The 23,014-nt window shown below is 42.2% G+C and overlaps 1 protein-coding gene across 2 annotated transcripts in view; it reads right to left on the bottom strand.

Moving 5' to 3' along the window:
- Window positions 1-23,014, bottom strand: part of agap3 (ArfGAP with GTPase domain, ankyrin repeat and PH domain 3) — a 320,528-nt gene that overhangs the window by 12,142 nt on the left and 285,372 nt on the right. For both annotated transcript variants that reach the window (XM_029642909.2, XM_029642908.2), the window contains exons 14-16: window positions 12,295-12,449; window positions 11,645-11,735; window positions 11,256-11,478 (exon numbers count right to left, since the gene is read on the bottom strand). In XM_029642909.2, the coding sequence (XP_029498769.1) occupies window positions 11,256-11,478; window positions 11,645-11,735; window positions 12,295-12,449 (469 nt within the window). The remainder of the gene's footprint in view (window positions 1-11,255; window positions 11,479-11,644; window positions 11,736-12,294; window positions 12,450-23,014) is intronic.

The raw sequence follows: 23,014 nt of genomic DNA, 5'->3' as shown, positions 1-23,014 counted from the left end.
AGGAGTACTAAGTCAGTTTTGAGGGTTATGATGTTGAAGTAAAGATGACCTCTTGATTTCTGTCTTCTGTTCTGGTTTTTCTCTAAAAATACACAACATATTTAATCAATAAGGCAATCTTATTTAGTCTTCACAGTTGCCAATAAATTTGACATTCCAAACTTGGACTTAAAAGTCTATGAGGAATCGAAGACTGAAGTTGATGAGGTGTTTGAGTTTCTTCTAAAGAAACAAGACCTTGGTGTGCTGGTGGTTTGTTTACCCCAAAGACTCAAATCCTGATGGTGACTTGCTTATTAGCTTAGAGCTTCACAGTCATCCATACAGTTATGGCTAGCCTAACACATGTTCTGAATATGTGAGACAATCAGATATATCTGCTGATGTCTTTTCTCATTTTGATATTTTAAAATTATATTTGTTTCTGTGCTCACCTCTCCCACCCCTTTTAGAACAGTAGTGGGCCTAATCAATTCAAAATGTAACATTTTTGCATTCCCTTGTCATTAACAAAAGTCCTCTAATCATAATAATGGATGTTTCCACCTAAATTGTGTTATAATTACAGTGTTAATCACACCAGTTAAATGTTAACATGATTGCTAGATTCGTTGAGCTCCTCTGCAAGCAGCTCCTTATCAAAATACAGAGGAGACAATGAGGGGGACTCCGATGACCGATTATAGTGCAGCAGAGTCCTGCTTACAAGAAAGACAGGATAATCATCTATCTCATGTAAGTACTGAAAATGTCCAGTTTAAACAAATGCCAAACTTGAAGATTGAGTGAAATTACATCAAGGAAAGTTGTGAAAGGGTGATCATGGTGTGTTTAATTATACTTGCTATTTCATTGCTGTTTTAAAAGTGTTAGCGTGTTCCTTTTTAAATTACTCCGACTTAGATGATTGAAGACATTCTGAAGAACAAACCTGGAGGAGAGAGGATCATGAATGAGTATGCTCGGACAAAAAGCCTAACAGATAGCAGAAGACGTGATATGGTCAAGATATTGGTTGCACAAATGACAAGTGAGTCATATACTCATTACATACCTTACCACCTAACAATTTTTTTTGCAGAAGTTGTGATCTACACATCAATACTTTTGTTTGGAACTCAAACAGTAAAGTGTGTGTGTGTCTAGGGCAAGTCCTTCAAGGCGTGTTAAAGAGGACTACGCAAAGGGAATCATTGCCTTGTTCCCATACCTGGCCGATCCTAGGAGCAAGTTTGGTTATGTAAGTACATTAAAACCGAAGTCTAACCTTTTTAACTATCTGGGACTCTTCCACCATTAATTTTTTTCAGAATGTCAGTATTTAAATTGTTGTTTTACTGTTTGGTGATGTTTTTATTTAAACTAAAGTTCTGTTAACATGTCTGTATGCCCACCATCTCTGCAGTCTCTCCTAAGCTCAACTCTGGTGGTATAACAGCCCAGTTAAGTTCTGCACTGTGAGGGTCAGACCTGTTGAATGAACAAATCTTCATCTATGGGTGCATCTGTAGTTAAGGATAAAAATGAACATGAAGATATTTTAACCTGCTCACTCAAACTGAATTATACTTTACTTTAGGAGCATTATTACAATGCAGAAGATGGGAGTGGATGTGTAGCATGGAGACTGAAATCTGTTCAAAGGGAAGCATCAGAGGGACGACAGAAGACCACCATGCATCAGTCACTGACGTGTAAGGGATTTTGATTGGAGTTAGTCTCATTCATGACACATGACCAGAGAATAATTGTATGTGAACATCTGTATAAGCAAGTGTTTCTTAGTCTCTTACCCTTCTCATTCCTGTTTATCACTACCAAGTTGGCAGTTCCATCCCCCCGAGATTAGAGGGACCTTAACAAGTTTCCCAGAGTTCTAACCAGGTCAGGTCATGCATAGTTTAATTGTTCTCTGTTTTTTCTTAGACACACACACACACATTTCTACTTGTCTCAACCAAACCTTTTAGACTGAAGTTTATCATTCTAATTTGTTATACATGTTACATAATCTAATAATTACTAATAGTTACGTTTGTCTAATTATTCATTATATATGTTACATAATCTAATAAATACGTTTCAGGGTGGACTTCTTTAGTCATTACCTTAAACATATAAATTCCCTTATCAATTACATGACGATAGTGCCACACCATAATGTTTACTGTTCTGTCTTGACTTATTCCATATTGTCTGCAGATTGAGCAAGATTTTAGTCTGATGTTTGGTGATGCAACATCTGCAAAGTTCCTTGAGAAGTGGCCTACTCTCTACAAGCAGAAAGTCATTGACCAAAGCCGTGGCTTCACACAGACAGGCAACCTGCAAAACCTGGTTCAATATGCTGAATCCACAAAAGGAGTGGAAAATGGTATGCTGGAATAAAATGATTACACTAATGGAAGGGAGCATTATTTCTGAACTGGAATGATGTAACTGTCATGACGTTGGCCTGGGTGATAGGTTTATGACCGTCATAAATACCTCTTCCCCCCTTTTCTCTTCTCTAACCTATTGAGGTTACATTTTTTTTTAAACTTGGTTAATATAGAGATTCTGGGAACATCAGTAGGTGGGGGGGAAATGAACTATATTCTGGTAATCCGAACAATTGAACATATGCTGTGGTACTTAATGAATATGATTTCAGTTCGGTTGTCATCTGAGACATTCTCATCAATGATAAGATGACGTAAACTCCACAGTGGAAAGTCTATGCATCAGAGTTATCAGATTCACATGGAATTGTTGTTCAATTTAAATGTTTGAATATGAAATTAGTTGTGATGGGATGAAATGTGATTTTAGCTTCTAAAATGTGAGATGTGTGTTGTCATAAGTTAGGGCTGCTCACTCAGTGGCCCGCCCACGTTAAGAGACAGAGGTTGTAAACTTTTCACACACACCCCTCTGCCTTCCTATATAAGCACTTGACTACAACATAACTTGCTGTTCCGCGGATGTGAGGGTGACGATCCCATGTCAGAATGGTTCAGAAAAAACTACAGAACGAAGCCAAAATCAGCATGAGCTTTGGTTGCGAATGGTATGAACTTTGAACTCTTATTCACTACAGAAGTGATACCTCCTAGCTGTTGAGTTAGCGACCGCAGCTGCAAACGCAGGTTAGGAAGGAACAGACAGAGTATCCCATCTACCACACAACGACGTTACTAGAACTTATCCAAGTGACCACCAGAGACATTCTTCAAAGGACTTGGTTTGGCAACACGGTCTTCCCTCTACCACCAACCTACTGAAGCGCAGCTCAGAGTGAATATTTATTGCATTTTCCTTTTCCAAATGGGCGGTAATTTAGAATGCATAAGATACTGTATTTACGATAGCACAGCTTCGCCTCTGTTCCAGTCTCCCACTCTTTCACTCAAACCCCACCCCTTTGTGGAACAAGCTGTCATATCTGTTCCGCCCGCCAGGGAATTATCCTGGTTAATTAATTCTTTGTATATGTTATTCTGTGTGATTAGTTAGGTATTTTTTAAATAAATAATTAAACCCAATTTTGTATTGCTGATTCAACTTGTTAGCCAGGATTCTTGCAGATAACCAAGAATTTACAACTTTCAGAGTATGAGACTGAAGTAAGATGATGATTAATGTTGACTGCTATGGATGTAAAATAATTACTAATCTTTAAGAGTTTATTTGGAAGATAACAGCTCTATAAATATTATTTTGTGGAGCCCGACTCTCTGGTTAATTACATTTACATGATTAGCTCAATCAGGTGATATTAATTACGGAGAAATTGTTTTATAGAATACCATGTCATAGCAATTAATCCGGCATAGCCAAAGACACGACATAACTTTCAGTGAAAATGTGTACTTTCAGGATGGGACAGTGACATGTCATCCATTTTGGTCCTTGTCCACCTTCTGCCACAGTCACTTCATGGCCGCATGAGACCAGCAAAAATCTCAGCCAGACACGCCAGTGACCACATTGTGAAGTTTATCTAGGTGAGGTTACAGTTGACTGTTTTGTTTCCATTCCTAATCCTATTAATTACTTTTAAGATTAGGGACAAATCATGGTAAGATCATGTGTAGCTGTAATTTACATTTTCCCAAACTGTTTGCGAACAGCGACTCATTTTAATAGCTCACTAATGAAGTTCTTGCGTCACAGACTGGGACCAGCATCCAGGGGCATCTGGAGAGAATCTTTGAAATCCTTTAACCCTATCTGTTTGCTGTGGGGACCCAGAGGAGTGTGATTCACAAGCACTTCATTGTGATCGACAAACATGCAATACTTTGTAAGTCACCAGACATTCTTGCCTGTTTTGATGAGCTTTTCAAAGCTCATTTTGTCTTCGGTACCTCATACAACCAGGATCTGGTAAATGTGTACAACTTCTTGCAAACCACAATTTATGAAATTGATGTTGATACCACTAAGGTTAATCTTAGGGTTGCAGAGTTGAGGTTTCAGATGCTGCATTGAGGTACTAAAAGTTTTGAAGTTGCAAACGGTTAAAACGCAGCATAGGAAATAACCTTTTTAATTTCACACAGAAACTTCTTCATATCATTAATCTAAAATGTTGTGTTTTGCTTGCAAAAGCCCCCAGGCAAATGCTAATTCCTTGACAAAACACCTGAAGTTGGTCCACGGATATTGTCCTGGAAAGACACTTAGTCTTAAATGCGGTCAAGTTGGTTGTTCACAAGTTTATGTCGCTTTTTCTGGGTTCAGAAAGCAACTTTATAAAGCACATGAACCTTGTTCTGATCAAGGTGAAGGCCCCTCTACAGCTGAATATGTAGCAGGAAGTCATTTTGATGACTTGCCATCAACAAGTTCCCCTTCTTCCATGGAAGAGATAGTTGATTCTGTGAAGAAGTGTCTGTCTATACAGGAGCCTATTAAAAAGGGACATTGAGAGCAAAATTGATCAGTGTTTTGAAAAAAATGAAAATCGTTTTGTTGTATTAAATTCTGAAAGTAAGAGAAGGCAGTATTTGACAGAAAAGTGGTGAAGGTTAGACCAGTTGAATATGTTCTTGGTACTAGATTTGATACACAACATAATCAGACTACTGGAGGCTTTGATCAGATTGTTGTTACTGATCAATTTGTTTACATCCCAATTTTGAAAACATTACAGTTTATTTACAAACACCCCAATATAAAGGAGATGATGCAGACGGATTCCAGTTCAAGAAAACTTTGCGACTTGTTTATTTTACCTTTATTTAACTAGGCAAGTCAGTTAAGAACAAATTCTTATTCTCAATGACGGCCTAGGAACAGTGGGTTAACTGCCTTGTTCTGGGCAGAACGACAGATTTTTACCTTGTCAGCTCGGGGATTCGATCTTGTAACCTTTTGGTTACTAGTCCAACGCTCTACAAACAATATGTCTTGATGAACATTTTAATGCAGATAGAGTTGGGTGTACAACAGAGGGACCTTATGTAGTTGATGTTAAAGAGCTTTTCTGTCACAAAGCATTTGATATACAGATGTCTTACAGTTGTGATGATTCAAGTTTGTTTATTGTCCCATACTGTTTCCTGTGATTCTAAACACTGCACAGTAAGCTCTTTAAAACCATCATGTATTGTATTGCAATATTTACTTTTTTTATTTACTTTTAATAAAGTGGGGACAGATGCCAACATTTCATTTCTGTCCACAATGTTTTTATTTTTATTTTATTTTATTTTGTTTTTATTTTGATGTATTGCAAATGCCATACATTTAAGAATAAAGTGCCTTGTTAAATACTGACTTCTGATTTATTGACGTTAAGTTTAGTTGTACAAATGCCACTTGACTGATAATATTAAATTATATATTGAGTGAATTGGCAGAGTTTTCATTTTAAACAAGTAAATTACAGTTTGTAGAGTTAAATATAAACATTGAATAGAGTAGAAATAACTCTGAAAATTTAACTCTGCAACAAGAGTAATTTTTACTCTATTTAGACTGGAACCAAATGTTATCTTTTGTAGAGTATAATTGTATTCAATTTCATAACGTGTACATAGCCATAATATAACATTTGAAATGTCTCTATTCTTCTGAAAAATTTGGGAGTGTAATGTTTACTGTTAATGTTTGATTGTTTATTATCTATTCCACTTACTTTGACAATTTAAACATGTTTCCCATGCCAATAAATAAAGCCCTTTGAAATGAATTGAGAGAGAAAGATAGCGAAAGCTGGGGGAAGGGGACAGAAAGTGAGGAAAATAAAAGAGAGAAAAAACAAAATCACCCACAACGGACAGAAAGCAGGGCCCCAGAGCTTCAAAGGTTGCTTGGGGTGAGAAATGAGAGAACAACCCAGTAAATGTCAACAGTAAAACTCCTAAATAAGACTCCCTACAGTCAACAACAGGGGTACAGCTTAGATGTTATCCTCAATCAGTGCGTGACATCTTTTTACTTCTTTTGAAACTCTCAAGGCCATCAGACTGCTAAACAGCCATCACTAGCACATCAGAGGCGGCTGCCTATAGACATAAATTAGAAGTCACTGACCACTTTTAGAAATGGATCACTAGCCACTATAATAATGTTTCCGTATCTATCATTATTCATCTCATATGTATAAACTGGCCTCCACACTATTCTACAGTATCTTAGTCACTTTTAAATCGTGTTTACATACTGCATCACCTATTTCATATGTATATGCTGTATTGCATTGTATACTACACCACTGACTGTTAAACAGCCACGTCCAGCACATCAGAGGCTGCTGCCTGTAGACATAGATTAGGAATCATTGGCCACTTTAAGGAAATGAAACACTAGCCACTTGAATAATGTCTGGCTTTACTCATCTCATATGTGTAAACTGTACTCTATACTATTCTATGGTATCTTAGTCACTTTAATTGTGTGTAAATATTGCATCACCCATCTCATATGTTTATACTGTATTCTATACTATGCCACTGTATCTTAGTCCAATGCTGCTCTGACATATATGTATATCCTGAATCCATTCCTTACTTAGATTTACGTGTATTTTGGGTATATGTTGTGAAACCGTTAGACATTACTGCACTGTCGGAGACAGAAGCACAAGCATTTTGCTACACTCACTATAACATCTGCTAAACACGTGTATGTGACCAATAACATTTGATTTGATTTATTTGATTTGACTTGGGCAGGAGCTCACTGGAGCGGAGTACCAGCACCTCAAATCTTCTACTGCCTGAGTTCCTATTCCTCTTATAGAATATTGGCTCAAAAGTATTGCTCCTGAATCTAAATATAAACAGTAGTGGCACAGAAATGAGTACCGACACCTATTTCAGTCTAAGTCAAACACTGTTCTCAATTAAGATGAACAACTACATAAGAACCATGATCTAGAATCTAACTCTCTAGGATAAAACCCATACTTCTTCACTCATGCATATATAAATGTTGGCTCAGAGGATGATGGTTCTATAGTATGGTTCTAGAATGAAACTGCTGTTTTTTGGGGGTTGAGCAGTCTGGTTGAGTGGTTTGGCCAGTCGTTCTTTTGAGAGGCCAGTAGAGGAGCATCTGTTAGCCGTGGGCTAGCGGCAGGCAGGGCAGGATGAGTTGAATATATTGTGACATTAATGAGGTTGACACCGTCCCTATGATGGAGTGGCTGTGTTTTTGTGCCAGCGAAGACTAACACCCTTAAACGCTCTCGCTGTTAACCCCTACTGCCCCCCTGTCCTCTCCAACAAAACTCTGGGACAACGATACGTACACCACACATGCACCCATTCACGCAAACACCATTGCTTGGCAAAATGATTCTCATTCAATCCAGCTCACACAAATGATTCTTCCTTGAAGCAGATGTATTGAGACAAAATGCCAAAGTGTATATCTGTTGTAGAAATAATACTTTATTATTTTTTTTCATTTATATGGCATTTTGTAAGATGGCCAATAAATCGCTTGCTACAACAATCTACTTCAGTTGGCCCTATATTACCTTGCTGGTGCTGAAACACAGTGGCATGTTGGGTAATTAGTGGTGAATCGTCTCCCCGGCGGGAGGGGCTAATCAGTGACCTGTGGGTTTCATTTGGAGAGACAGCCGTGGCACCGTGCTGGACTGGATGGGAGACCCCCGCTCCGCTCATTCATTTGTCTAAATTAATTACCCCACCTCCACCAGAGCTCCTGGCAAGGCCAGCTATTCTAAAGCCTCTTTGGAGAGTTTGAGTGTGGCCGCTTGCCGGTTGATGCTCCCACACCCCTAACCTGTGAGTATCCGGACAGGCTCTGCGGTCTGGGAACTTTGGGGTTCCGGGGGGAAAGAGGATCATTATGGCTTAGCTTGATCCAAAAGAAGGCTAAACTACAGCCTCTCTGCAATCCACACTGGGGTCGTAATTCTAAAAACAGCTGAGAACAAGGGATGAGAAAGAGTGATGCTGCATCCATTCTCCCAGACACTTGTGTCCGTTCGAGAAGGAGGGAGTTAAAATGAGTGCGCAGGTTTCGAGGGGTTAGTGATGTGATTCATTTGTATTACCACACAGCCCCTGCAGGCAGCATGTGGGAGCGGCAAATTATTTCTGAACCAAAGTGAAGGAGGAGGAGGGCTCGTCTCCTCTCTCTCTCTCCTCTCCTCTGGTCGTCAGAGCAGAGCTATTACCTGGCCATGGCCAGGGGCCCCGCATGGCGCTCCAACCTACAGAGGGGTGACAGTAAAGTGGCCAGCGCCGGTGAGGGATAGCCTTCCACATCCGTTCACGCTCCCGGACATCTTCCTCCCCAAATGAGACACAGGGGAGGAGGGGTGAGGGAGGTGTGTGTATGGTGGATTCCCTGTCTGTAAGTCTGTCTGCCTGCCTGTACGTCTGTCTGCCTGTCTGTAAGTCTGTCTGCCTGTCTGTAAGTCTGTCTGCCTGTCTGCCTGCCTGTCTGTCTGTCTGTCTGCCTGCCTGCAAGTCTGTCTGTCTGCCTGCCTGTCTGCAAGTCTGTCTGCAAGTCTGTCTGCCTGTCTGCCTGTCTGCCTGCCTGTCTGTCTGTCTGTCTGCCTGCCTGCCTGTAAGTCTGTCTGTCTGTCTGTCTGCCTGCCTGTCTGCCTGTAAGTCTGTAAGTCTGTCTGCCTGTCTGTAAGTCTGTCTGCAAGTCTGTCTGCAAGTCTGTCTGCAAGTCTGTCTGTCTGTCTGTCTGTCTGTCTGTCTGTCTGTCTGTCTGTCTGCCTGTCTGTCTGTCTGCCTGCCTGCCTGTCTGCAAGTCTGTCTGCCTGTCTGTAAGTCTGTCTGCCTGCCTGTAAGTCTGTCTGCCTGTAAGTCTGTCTGCAAGTCTGTCTGCAAGTCTGTCTGCCTGTCTGCCTGCCTGCCTGCCTGCCTGTCTGTCTGTCTGTCTGTCTGTCTGTCTGTCTGTCTGTCTGTCTGTCTGTCTGTCTGCCTGCCTGCCTGCCTGTCTGTCTGCCTGCCTGCCTGTCTGTCTGTCTGTCTGCCTGTCTGTCTGTCTCTCTGTCTGTCTGTCTGTCTGCCTGTCTGTCTGTCTGCCTGTAAGTATGTCTGTCTGTCTGCCTGCCTGTAAGTATGTCTGTCTGTCTGCCTGCCTGTAAGTATGTCTGTCTGCCTGCCTGCCTGTCTGCCTGCGTTCTCTCACGTGCATGCCAGACAATTAGAGGTGACGTGGAGATCATGCCGACCGGCAGACACTAATTAAAGGAACAACTCCCCTCCAATATGCCGACTGGAGAAAGATCCCAGCGCTGCATTTCTTGAGAGAAATGTATGTCATCATAATCTATTGATGTACACACACATCATTTATGGCATACAAATAAATACATTTTATTCATTAAATTATTGGGTGACACATTTAAACTACCTCTGAAAGCCATTGATGGCACTGGGGAAGTCTGATAAAAAAATACTAAATGTATTAGTCCTTCAAAAGATACAAACCAATAAAAAAAACACCACAAAACTAGCCTACATGTTGATTAGTACTGACAAGTCTTGATATCTACATAAACCTGACTATAATGCAAATCTGTACATTCTACTTTCACATAAGAATTTCTAAAAAGCTAAACCAATCGTGTGGATGAACGGCTTTTAAGTAAAAATTTAAAAAGCTGAGGAGCGAGCCGGCAGAACTAGTGTTGCAGGAGACATTCAATCAGATGTGAGGCAGGTAGCTTCAGGTAGCCTAGTTACTGAGTCGTTTAAATTACGTGTCACTAATGTTTAGTAGGAGGTGGGGTGGGAACGCTACACCAGCTGCCTGGGTTCCATCACAAAGCTGCACCATGTCATCACGGTGACACAGTTAACATCAGAACCACTTCAAGTCCAAGGGAAGATGATGATGATGAGACCATAGAGATAGAACAATCTTGAAGTTTAATCTTGATGTTCAATCTATATATAGACGAGACAACAAAGTAAGATTTATATGGTGGGGATCAGATTGGAGATAATATATTCATTCACCTTTTTGTCTCCTATATTTGCACAACAGATGCTTTGTGGTGATAGAGGAGCAGGGCTAAGGTAATGGAATCCTGAGAAAACAATTATTCCTCTTTTGTCCAGTTCTCTGCCAACAAATAGATATCGACATTTGAATAATCATTGATCAACGATTACCTATGAGATATTAAGAAATGCTGTTTTCCTCTGACAATCAGTTGTTTAAAATGACTATTCAATGTCAGTGACTCCAATACAATAAATGGTAACAATGAGACCAAAATATGAAAAACCAAGCCATTTAGCACTTGAGTAGTATATCTTTACATCTTCTCTTAATGTAGGTCAGAAACAGTACAGACACTACAGACCATTCTTCTATAGTGGGACAGAGAGAGTGATGGCAGCCGGGCCCTGTGTGATGGATATGTGACAGGGCCCTGATGGGTCCTGGGGCTTGGCCCCTGGGGTGGGCTCTAACACCATAATGGGCTCCTTAATTACCTGCTCATCCACACACAGGGTCATTAGTCAGAGAGACATGCTGGGCCTCAACTGTCACCCAGAGACAAACAACCCTCATTGGGGAGAGAGAAGAGGGGACCAGACCTTGGTTTACTTGGTGCTGGTCAGAGGCATTTAGCAGGTATGTGCAAAGTGATGTCACACACGCACACTTACCATTATTAATGTAGAGAGAGAGAGAGAGACATATGAGGGGTACTAACCAGTAAACCAAAAGACAGATGAATAGACCTGTAGACCGGTAGACAGACAGACAGTACAGACACAAAGAAACCCACACCAAACAGAGAGATGTGGGGTACTGACCTGGTGCTGTCAGTGCCCACCTTGGTGTAGCCCTCCAGGGCCCCCTCCCAGACACTGTTGGCCATGGTGTTGCCTATAGCCATCAGCACCATGCTGAGCTCCACAGGCCAGTCATCCAGGTCCAGAGACCTCACCCTCGACAGGTGGGTCCCCAGGTTCCTGTGGATCCCTGAGCACTCTATACAGATCAGAGCCCCCAGGTTCAGACTGGCCCAGTCAGGGTCTGGGAGAGGAGGAGGAGAAAAATAGAGACTTACAGCATTGTAAAACATCCAAGTCCGCTTATCATCTGTGCTCTCTTTGTCACGTAGTGTACAGTACCTGGCACTTAACGTCTTGGGAATCATTGACATATAGCTCTGATGATGTTGACAAGGTACTGTACTCACTGGCTGTATCACAGTCCACACAGAAGCTGTTCCCTCTCACGTTCCTTATAGACTGAATGGATGCCGCGTCACTTTGGCTGCCTAACCGGGACTGTAGGAGAGCAGAGGTGAGAGAGAGGTGAGAAGGAGGTAAGCAAGAGGTAATCTGTGAGAGGCATCATGACTTTACAGTGAGAGAATAGAGGAGACAGGATTTCAGAAAGATACACATCACAAACAACAGAAGGGAAGAGAGGAGGGAGGACTGGAGGCTTTGAATGAAAGACAGGGAGGCAAAAAGAGAGAGAAAGAGAGGGGGGTAGAGAGGGAGCACAGACAAAGTATTATATGAAAATGAGTCAGTGTTGCGTTGCGATTCCTCCCCTGTGTACTGACACAGGTCGTGTTCCCATCTCTGAAGTCTGTCAGCTGTAATAAGAGCTCCCCCACACTGCACTGCACCTGTCTGACACACAGCCCAACACATGGCAGCTCAGAGAAAGACTGGGAGGGGGGTGACGGGGGAGAGAGAGGAGAAGAACCGAGAGAGAATTTTGCATTCACACATCCTGATTAGCAACCAGTCTTTCCTGGTCAAGTAACGTGTTCGTGGAAAACCCTTGGGTCTAAACTAATCATGACTGGACAGACCCACTGTCTCTCATGCCCACCTTGTTCTTCATGCTCTCACAGGACTGCAGGCTGGCAAAAATCTGGCTCTCAATGGCTGTGACCCACAGCTCTCTCTCCTCAAACGTAGACGCTTCGAAGTACCACATCTGGCCTGTCAGAGACACAATGGTGAACTCAAACGACTCCTCCGACTCTGGAAAACAAAACCATCACACGGACATGGTGAAATATGGCCATTTGAAATCAATGACAGAGGAAATTCAATTAAAATTACTTTCATTATCGAAACAGCTTGGCTATTGTTGGACAATGGTATAATATTTATTCTGTAATTGATCGTTTGCCGTCTATAAAAACTGCCTAATAATAAATGCCATTTAGCTGACACTTTTATCCAAGCAACTTATTGTAGTGATACTCACTGGAACCAGTATCAGGGCACCCTTACAGTAGCTACTCGATACTGATTGTGTACACTTGAAAATCATAGCCATCACTATGAATTCAAAACAACAGACTCCAACACAGTTTATTCAAAATACCCCTTTGTATTCATTCTACTGGTCTATTTCTATTCCCGATTTCCATCCATCTATTTTTCTGTTGTTTACATTTTCAATAAGAAACCGTTTCTTCTTTACTCTGATTAGGCCTTACACATTGTAAAATGGCGGCAGGTATTGTAATTCATTTGTAATACATTTCATGGAAATGTCACCTGTCATCTGCCTGGGCAAGGGCTTTGAAAAACATATGCTATAACACATGTCATAATGCCTCCTCCATTCACAAGTAATTCATTAAGATGATGATAATACAGTAGAAACTGACGGATGTAAATCTTATAGTCCTCGGCACATGCTTGATCTCATAGACAAATGATTTGTAATTACCTAATTAGGGCCAAGCAAATATAGCAGGCACATTTGCATAAAGCATGTTTCCCTGCCTCCAGTCGGAGATTGGAGAGGAGACTAAGTCACAATGTGAATGGGCTCCTCAAACACATCTCTCATCAGCCCCCTCTTTGCACACCCAGATTTGATGTACTAAATGGAGGCAAACCAGTCTAGTATAAATAGGTCAGAATTTAGGAACATGTGATTCCAAGCCAGGTAAAAGCAGAGGTTGTGTGTGCTGGGGTTGGGAGGGACACAATACTGAGCTTTTATTTTGTAGGCACTGGACATTTAGAGGTTGGGTGGCGTGTACTCATTGGTCCCTCGGTCTATACAGACCTGATTTAGCTGATTTAGATCGGAGTGTGGAGACTAAATCAATCCCAATTCTCTAGCGGAGGGTCTCCTCTTCAGGGGGAAAACTATAATCCAATTAGCTCGACACCAACTTCAATTACCTGATTTAGTTTGAGACATCAACTACATGTCACAGAATCAATAAATACCTCAGAGTGTCTTATTTAAACGTAGAGGTAGGGAAAATGTATGTTTAGAAGTCTGGGTTGGGTTATGTTAAAAAGACACTCACTGGTGTAGTCTAACATCATAGGAGGTTTATAGTTGTTTTATTGAAATATTTTGTGTTAAAAGGTCCGATTAACCTATCAAGAATAACTTATTAAGAAAACAGAACAAATGGCAAAAAGTTTATAATTTAATAAAGAAATTGTCATTTTTGATGCATGAAGCCTTTATGTAATGAATGGATCCTTTCTTCTCCTCAAATGTCCCATCATTTTCCATCTAGAAAAAAAAGCACAGCATTTAGATATGCAGCCTAGTTTTCCTCAGAGTCCAATGATGTTACACTTCTGCATTCAGCTTCTAAAAACCTGAACAAAGCTAATTATTTCGTTGACTGGCCAGGCAATAAATTGGAGGCATTAAAACACTTTCATTATGGAGATTAAAAAAGCAATGAATGGCTGATTTTTTAAACTGATGAGGATACTTGGGAAAACAAATCTAGCTCTTCATGCGTGGAACAGACCAGTACAGGCAAGAGATGAGCACTTAAAAAGGCCAAACAAGCTGACAAAAACATTGACCAAACCAGATACTAGAATAGGCAAAGCATCAGTTCTAATAATTATATATCTATGGTAGCGTCATAGTATCAGAGTGACAACATTAGTATCATAATATGCTGATAGAGTTTGTTGATATTGCTTTTTAATGCAGGATCTGTCACAGCCTCACTGGAGAGGTAATTCCATTCTGTGAAAATTCAAAGTCATTCTGTGCCATGTTAATCGTTGTGCTAAGGTCAAAATGTCCTCCTCCAAGACAATTTATACCAGGAGTGAACAATACAATGAGGTATTATTGTTGCTATTTCAAAGCCATCTGCTACCATGATGATGACTAAGACAGCTAGTGCTCCTGATGTTACCCAATGGGTACATTTAGGCCACAGCTAACAGAAGAACGCATGTGGGGATTCAAGCACACATTAACACCTGCAATTAGCATTAACCCTGTGATCTGATCATATAATTGATCCAGCAGCTACACAATCAACAAGTCTTTTCCAATTAGATGTGTACAGAGACAGGGCAGTGGGTGGACATGGAGCAACATAAGCTAAACCCAATAGGAGGGAACTACTGCTACTGTGGAGAATCAGGAGGTAGAAATATGTTAATTAAGGTAATCATCATAACACAAAAAATAAATGAGAGCCTAATGGCTGTGGTGTGGTGGTGTGAAGCGAGATGAGAGAAGGCATCTTCTTCTACAATGTCTGTCCTCCTGTCCACAATTTACCATGCATCATAAAACTGTTCGTTAGAGGGCTTTTAAGTTCATGGTTCATCAGCCTGGATGCCTTTAAACAATAACAATGACATAAAATGTATAAATAATATAAACTGCAGATTTGGTCAATTAAGAGACACTAATTGGTATCGTTAGATATTTTGAAACAATGAGATCAGGCCTCTGAGCATAGATATTTAGAGATCATTGGTCCACGTTTGATGCTGAGCTGTCTCTACTCCTAATGACTGCCCCTCCACTCCACAGCAGATGGTCCACTGGGAGAAGTGGGGAACGGTGGACCAGATTAGCACCACTGGGGTTTGGGCTGAGTCCAGCTGAGCTGTCACCGGAAGGCAGGGCCAGGGAGGGACACATCTATTCTGCCTCACACTACCTCGCTCTTGAAAGATTGATTCATCGACCGCCTCAGCAAGGCCTAAAGGTGTGAGTGAACGTGTGTGCATCATCATCAAAATTGATGGACAGCTAAGAGTACTTGGACGATACAGTATATTGTAGACGGAGGTGGTTGGTGCGGCATGACATCCAAGGGATTTTTTTGTATGTATGCTGGTATGTACAGTATGATGTGTTGTGTAGGTCGCATGCAAAAGGCGGTCAGTTAAAGAAGTGCTCTCCGTTCCTGTGAATTAACCAGCAGTTGGGAAGTGCAGGTCAAGGCGGTGCCATCTGTAAATGTCACAGGCACTGCTTGCTCATTTTACACATCATTAAAGCCATTATTCCTAACCTGTATCAGAGCAATCAGGAGCAGGGCATTACTGAGACACACACGGGCCCCGGGGAAACCGCACCACACCAAAACTCAGAGAGGGAGAGAGGAGGAGAGAATACACGCTCTCCATCTCTCTGACACAAACACAGAAGCGCATAGATAGACACACATGCACGCACAAGAACAACAGGGGCACGCACTCACACACGCGCACACACAAACTACAACAACCTAACAAAGACGCACAAAACCAACACTCGAGCCACAACCTAATAGCAAAACTACACGGCAAGTGAAAAAATGGTCAATTACACAATGTATCTGTGGACAGTGTGTAGTGTATAGAGCCGCCCATATGAGAATCTTGTAATTCCTTTTTCTCCAACGTGTGTTGGGTGGTGTTTGGGAAGCTGAGGAGCGGAGGAGCCATTACCGTAGCTCCTCTGGGCTCCAGGGACAGCTTTGGGAAATGAGACACGGTACAGACCAGGGAGGGAGTCAGTGACAAAAAAAAGTATTTAGATAAACATCCACCATTAGCATAGGGTTGTTAAACCTCCATTTCCTAATCCTCTGCTGGACTCCAGAGGATATTAACCCTCAACATACTGAGTTGGAGGTAGAAATCCAGGACACTCCATTTAGTATGATACACAATAAAATCAGCAAAAAGAGAAATGTCCTCTCACTGTCAACCGCGTTTATTTTCAGCAAACTTAACATTTGTAAATATTTGTATGAACATAACAAGATTCAACAGACAAACTGAACAAGTTCCACAGACAAGTGACTAACATAAATGGAATAATGTGCCCTGAGCAAAGGGGGGGTCAAAATCAAAAGTAACAGTGGCCAGGAACAGGAATATTTAGACTTATGGATGCCACGCATAAGATAAAATACGGAACGGTCAACCATTTATTTGGGAAGTACAATGGGAGCACCATTTTGTTTGATTGAGTTCATCAATATCATGCATTTTACTACAACGGTCTAATTAGGCATATTGTGTTTCATGCAAATGTACAAGACCAGAGAAGTTGGTGATTATTTTGGACCACATTTTCAATACATCTTTGTCCACGTATTTCACTGAAAGAATAAACGTCTTGTTTTCGAGATGATAGTTTCCGGAGTCGGCCATATTAATGACCTAAGGCTCGTATTTCTGCGTGTTTTCATGTTATAACTAAATCTATGATTTGATAGAGCAGTCTGACTGAGCGATGGTAGGCAGCAGCAGGCTCATAAGCATTCATTCAAACAGCACTTTCGTGCGTTTGCCAGCAGCTGTTTATGACTTCAAGCCTATGAACTCCCGAGATTAGGCTGGTGTAACCAATGTGAAATGGCTAGCTAGTTAGCGGGGTGCCCGCGAATAGCGTTTCAAATGTCACTCGCTCTGAGACTTGGAGTAGTTATTCCCCTTGCTCTGCATGGGTAACACTGCTTCGAGGGTGGCTGTTGTCGTTGTGTTCCTGGTTCGAGCCCAGGTAGGAGTGAGGAGAGGGACGGAAGCTATACTGTTACACTGGCAATACTAAAGTGCCTATAAGAACATCCAATAGTCAAAGGTATATGAAATACAAATGGTTTAGAGAGAAATAGTCCTAAAATTCCTATAATAACTACAACCTAAAACTTCTTACCTGGGAATATTGAAGACTCATGTTAAAAGGAACCACCAGCTTTCATATGTTCTCATGTTCTGAGCAAGGAACTTAAACGTTAGCTTTCTTACATGGCACATATTGCACTTTTACTTTCTTCTCCAACACTTTGTTTTTGCATTATTTAAACCAAATTGAACATGTTTCATTATTTATTTGAGGCTAAATTGATTTTATTGATGTATTATATTAAGTTAAAATAAGTGTTCATTCAGTATTGTTATTGACATTATTTTTATTTGTAATAATGTATTATTTTTTTTTTTTTTTAAATCATCCGATTAAATCGGTATCGGCTTTTTTTTGGTCCTCCAATAAATCGGTATCGGTATCGGCGTTGACAAATCATTATCGGTCGACGTCTAGTTGAGATTGCCTGCAATGACGACAAGCTCAGTCCGATGATGCTGTGACACACCGCCCTAGACCATGACGGACCCTCCACCTCAAAATCGATCCCGCTCCAGATTACAGGCCTCGGTGTAACGCTCATTCCTTCGACGATAAACGCGAATCTGACCATCACCGCTGGTGAAACAAAACCACGACTGAAGAACACTTTTTGATAGTCCTGTCTGGTCCAGCGACAGTGGGTTTGTGCCCATAGACAACGTTGTTGACAGTGATGTCTGGTGAGGACCTGCCTTACAACAGGCCTACAAGTCCTCAGTCCAGCCTCTCTCAGCCTATTGCGCAATATGGAGGGATTGCGCTTTCCTGGTGCAACTCGGGCAGTTGATGCTGCCATCCTGTTCCTGTCCCGTAGGTGTGATGTTCGGATCCTGTGCAGGTGTTGTTACACGTGCTCTGCCACTGCGAAGACGATCAGCTGTCTGTCCTGTCTGTAGCTCTGTCTTAGGCGTCTCACAGTACGGACATTGCAATTTATTGCCCTGGCCACATCTGCAGTCCTCATGCCTCCTTGCAGCATGTCTAAGGCACATTCACGCAGATGAGCAGGGACCCTGGGCAGCTTTCTTTTGGTGATATTCAGAGTCAATAGAAAGGCCTCTTTAGTGTCCTAAGTTTTCATAACTGTGACCTTAACTGCCTACCGTCTGTAAGCTGTTAGTTTCTTATGACCGTTCTACAGGTACATCTTCATGAATTGTTTATGGTTTAATTGAACAAACATGGGAAACAGTGTTTAAACCCTTCACAATGAAGATCTGTGAAGTTATTTGGATTTTTACGTATTGTCTTTGAAAGACAGGGTCCTGAAAACGGGACGTTTCTTTTTTTGCTGAGTTTTTTCAGAAGTATGTGCACACCCCTTCAAATTAGTGGATTCGGGCATTTCAGCCACATCCGTTGCTGACAGGTGTATAAAATCGAGCACACAGACATGCAATCTCAAAAAACAAACGAAATTAGTCACATGCACCAAATACAACAGTAGACCTTAGTGAAATGCTTACTTACGAGCCCCTAAACAACAACGCAGATTAAACAAATAAGAGTAAGAAATAAAAGTAACAAGTAATTAAAGAGTATCAGTAAAATAACAATAGCGAGACCAAATACAGGGAGGTACCGGTAAAAGAGCCAATGTGCAAGGGCACCGGAAAGATGAGGAAATATGTACATGTAGGTAGAGTTATTAAAGTGACTATGCACTGATGATAACAGAGAATAGCAGCGGTGTAAAAGAGGGGGAAGGAGGGGGAATGCAAATTGTGTGGGTAGCCATTTGATTAGGTGTTCAGGAGTCTTATGGCTTGGGGGAAGAAGCTGTTTCGAAGCCTCTAGTCTGGCACTCCGGTACCGCTTGAAGTGCGGTAGCAGAGAGAAGAGTATGACTATGGTGGCTGGAGACTTTGTCCATTTTTAGGGCTTTCCTCTGACACTGCCTAGTATAGAGGTCCTGGATGGCAGGAAGCTTGGACCCAGTGATGTACTGGGCCGTTCGTACTACCTTAAGTAGTGCCTTGCAGTCAGAGCCGAGCAGTTGCCATACCAGGCAGTGATGCAACCAGTCAGGATGCTCTCGATGGTGCAGCTGTAGAACCTTTTGAGGATCTGAGGACACATGACAAATCTTTTCAGTCTCCTGAGAGGGAATAGGTTTTGTCGTGCCCTCTTCATGATTGTCTTGGTGTGCTAGGACCATGTTAGTTTGTTGGTGATGTGGACACCAAAGAACTTGAAGTACTCAACCTGCTCCACTGCAGCCCTGTCGATGAGAATGGGGGCGTGCTCTGTCCTCTTTTTCCTGTAATCCACAATCATCTCCTTTGTCTTGATCATGTTGAGGGAGAGGTTGTTGTCCTGGCACCACACTGCCAGGTCTCTGACCTCCTCCCTATAGGATGTTTCGTCGTTGTCGGTGGTCAGGCCTACCACTGTTGTATCATCGGCAAACTTAATCGTGGTGTTGGAGTTGTGCCTGGCCGTGCAGCGATGAGTGAACAGGGAGTACAGGAGGGGACTGAGGATGCTACCGAGGGGCCCTTGTGTTGAGGATCAGCGTGGCAGATGTGTTGTTACCTACCCTTACCACCTAGGGGCGGCCCGTCAGGAAGTCCAGAATCCAGTTGCAGAGGGAGATGTTTAGTCCCAGGGTCCTTAGCTTATTGATGAGCTATGAGGGCACTATGGTGCTGAAGTCAATGAATAGCATTCTCACATAGGTGTTCCTTTTGTCCAGGTGGGAAAATGCAGTGTAGAGTGCAATAGAGATTGCATCATCATGTGGATCTGGTGGGGCGCTATGCAAATTGGAGTGCGTCGAGGATTTCTGGGATAATGGTGTTAATGTGAGCCATGACCAGCATTTCAATGCACTTCATGACTACAGACGTGAGTGCTACGGGTCGATAGTTATTTAGTCAGGTTACAGGCTCTATGGTGGTCTACTTAAAATATGTTAGTACAGGCTCAGACAGGGAGAGGTTGAAAATGTGGGAGAAGACAGTTGCCAGTTGGTCAACACATGCTCGGAGTACATGTCCTGGTAATCCTTCTGGCCCTGCAGCCTTGTGAATGTTGACCTGTTTAAAGGTCTTACTCACATCGGCTGTGGAGAGCATGATCACACAGTCTTCCGGAATAGCTGGTGCTCTCATGCATGCATTCAGTGTTGCTTGCCTCGAAGCGAGCATAGAAGTAGTTTAGCTCGTCTGGTAGGCTTGTGTCACTGGGCAGCTCTCGGCTGTGCTTCCCTTTGTAGTCTAATGGTTTGCAAGCTCTGCCATATCCAACGAGCGTCAGAGCCGGTGTAGTACGATTCGATCTTAGTCCTGTTATGACGCTTGCCTGGTTGATGGTTCGTCGGAGGGCATAGCGCGATTTCTTATAAGCTTCCGGGTTAGCTCTTCCCTGCATTAAAGTCCCCGGCTACTACAAGCGCGGCCTCTGGGTGAGCGTTTTCTTGTTTGCTTATGGCGGAATACAGCTCATTGAGTGCGATCTTAGTGACAGCATCAGTCTGTGGTGGTATGTAAACAACTATGAAAAATACAGATGAAAAATTCTCTAGGTAGATAGTGTGGTCTACAGCTTATCATGAGATACTCTACCTCAGGCGAGCAATAGCTCGAGACTTCCTTAGATATCTTAGTTATTTACAAAAATACATAGTCCGCTGCCCCTTGTCTTACCAGATGCCGCTGTTCTATCCTGCCGATACAGCGTATAACCAGCCAGCTGTATGTTGATAGTGTCGTCACTCAGCCACAAGTCTATGAAGCATAAAATATATTACAGTTTTGAATGTCCCATTGGTAGTTTAATATTGCGGCATAGGTCATCGATTTTATTCTCCAAAGATTGTTCATTTGCTAGCAGAATGGAAGGAAGTGGGGGTTTATTCGATCGCCTACGAATTCTCAGATGGCAGCCTGCCCTCCGGCCCCTTTTTCACTCTCCTCTTCACGCAAATCATGGGGATCTGGGCTTGTTCCCGAGAAAGCAGTATATCGTTCGCGTCAGGCTCGTCAGACTAATTAAAGGAAAAAAAGGATTCTGCCAGTCCGTGGTGAGTTATCGCAGTCCCGATGTTCAGAAGTGCTTTTCGGTTATAGACAGTAGCAGCAACATTATATACAAAATATGTAAACAAATAAGTTATAAACAACGCAAATAAACAACAAAAAAAACACAATCGGTTGGGGACACGCAAAACATCTGCCTTCATGGAAATGGGTTTCCATGGCTGAGCAGCCGCATACAAACCTAAGATCACCATACCCAGTGGCAAGTGTTGGCTGGAGTGGTGTAAAACTCACCACCATTGGACTCTGGAGCAGTGGAAATGCGTTCTCTGGAGTGATGAATCACGCTTCATCTGGCAGTTCAGCAGACGAATTTGGCAGACGAACGCTACCTTCCCAAATGCATAGTGCCAACTGTACATTTTGGTGGATGAGGAATAATGGTCTGTAGCCGTTTTCCTTTTTCGGGCTAAGCCCCTTAAGTTCCATTAAAGCTATAGCATGCAATTACATTCTAGACGATTTTGTGCTTCCATCTTTGTGGCAACGGTTTGAGGAAGGCTCTTTCCTGTTTCAGAATGACAATGCCCCTGGGCACAAAGCTCGTCGTGTTTGGAGGACGAAGAATGGACAAAGAATGCGGAGTTGCATCCAAAGAACACCATACCTACTGTGAAGCATGGGGGTGGAAACTTCATGCTTTGGGGCTGTTTTCTGCAAAGGGACCAGGACGACTGATCCGTGTAAAGGAAAGAATGAATGGGGCCATGTATCGTGAGATTGAGTGAAAACCTCCTTCCATCAGCAAGGGCATTGAAGATGAAACGTGGCTGGGTCTTTCAGCATGACAATGATCCCAAACACACCGCCCGGGCAACAAAGGAGTGGCTTTGTAAGAAGCATTTCAAGGTCCTGGAGTGGCCTAGCCAGTCTCCAGATCTCAACCCCATAGAAAATCTTTGGAGGGAGTTGAAAGTCTGTGTTGCCCAGCAACAGCCCCAAAACATCACTGCTCTAGAGGAGATCTGCATGGAGGAATGGGCCAAAATACCAGCAACAGTGTGTGAAAACCTTGTCGAATGTTTTCTGTAAGTCTTCACCTCTGTCATTGCCAACAAAGGGTATATAACAAAGTCTTAAGATAAACTTTTGTTATTGACCAAATACTTATTTTCCACCATAATTTGCAAATAAATTCATTACAAATCCTACAATGTGATTTTCTGGATTTTTTCCCCTCATTTTGTCTGTCATAGTTGAAGTGTACCTATGGTGAAAATTACAGGCCTCTCTCATCTTTTTAAGTGGGAGAACTTGCACAATTGGTGGCTGACTTTTTTGCCCCACTGTATGTGACATTGCTACACACAGTTAAACCATTTAATTTACAATTCATAATTTAATACAACAACAAACTCTTGAATTATGTTTTTATGATGTGCGTCCCATAAAAAAAGACATATCATAGGCGGCAGGTAGCCTCGTGATTAGTGCGTTGGACCAGTAACCTAAAGGTTGCTAGAATGAATCCCAGAGGTGACAAGGTAGAAATCTGTTGTTCTACCCCTGAACAAGCCTGTTCCTAGGCTGTCTTAACTGACTTGTCTAGTTAAATAAAGGTAAAACATATCATTTTGTGATACAGCCTAGCCACAGGTTTCACGCGTGTAGCTTGTTGTTGTTGACACTAGCAGTTAAGA

The sequence above is a fragment of the Oncorhynchus nerka genome, linkage group LG9b, assembly GCF_034236695.1.
Source record: "Oncorhynchus nerka isolate Pitt River linkage group LG9b, Oner_Uvic_2.0, whole genome shotgun sequence".
In the NCBI taxonomy this organism is placed as follows: Eukaryota; Metazoa; Chordata; class Actinopteri; order Salmoniformes; family Salmonidae; genus Oncorhynchus; species Oncorhynchus nerka.
The sequence above is the reverse complement of the archived record's forward strand: the minus strand, read 5'-3'. Positions and strand labels throughout refer to the sequence as shown.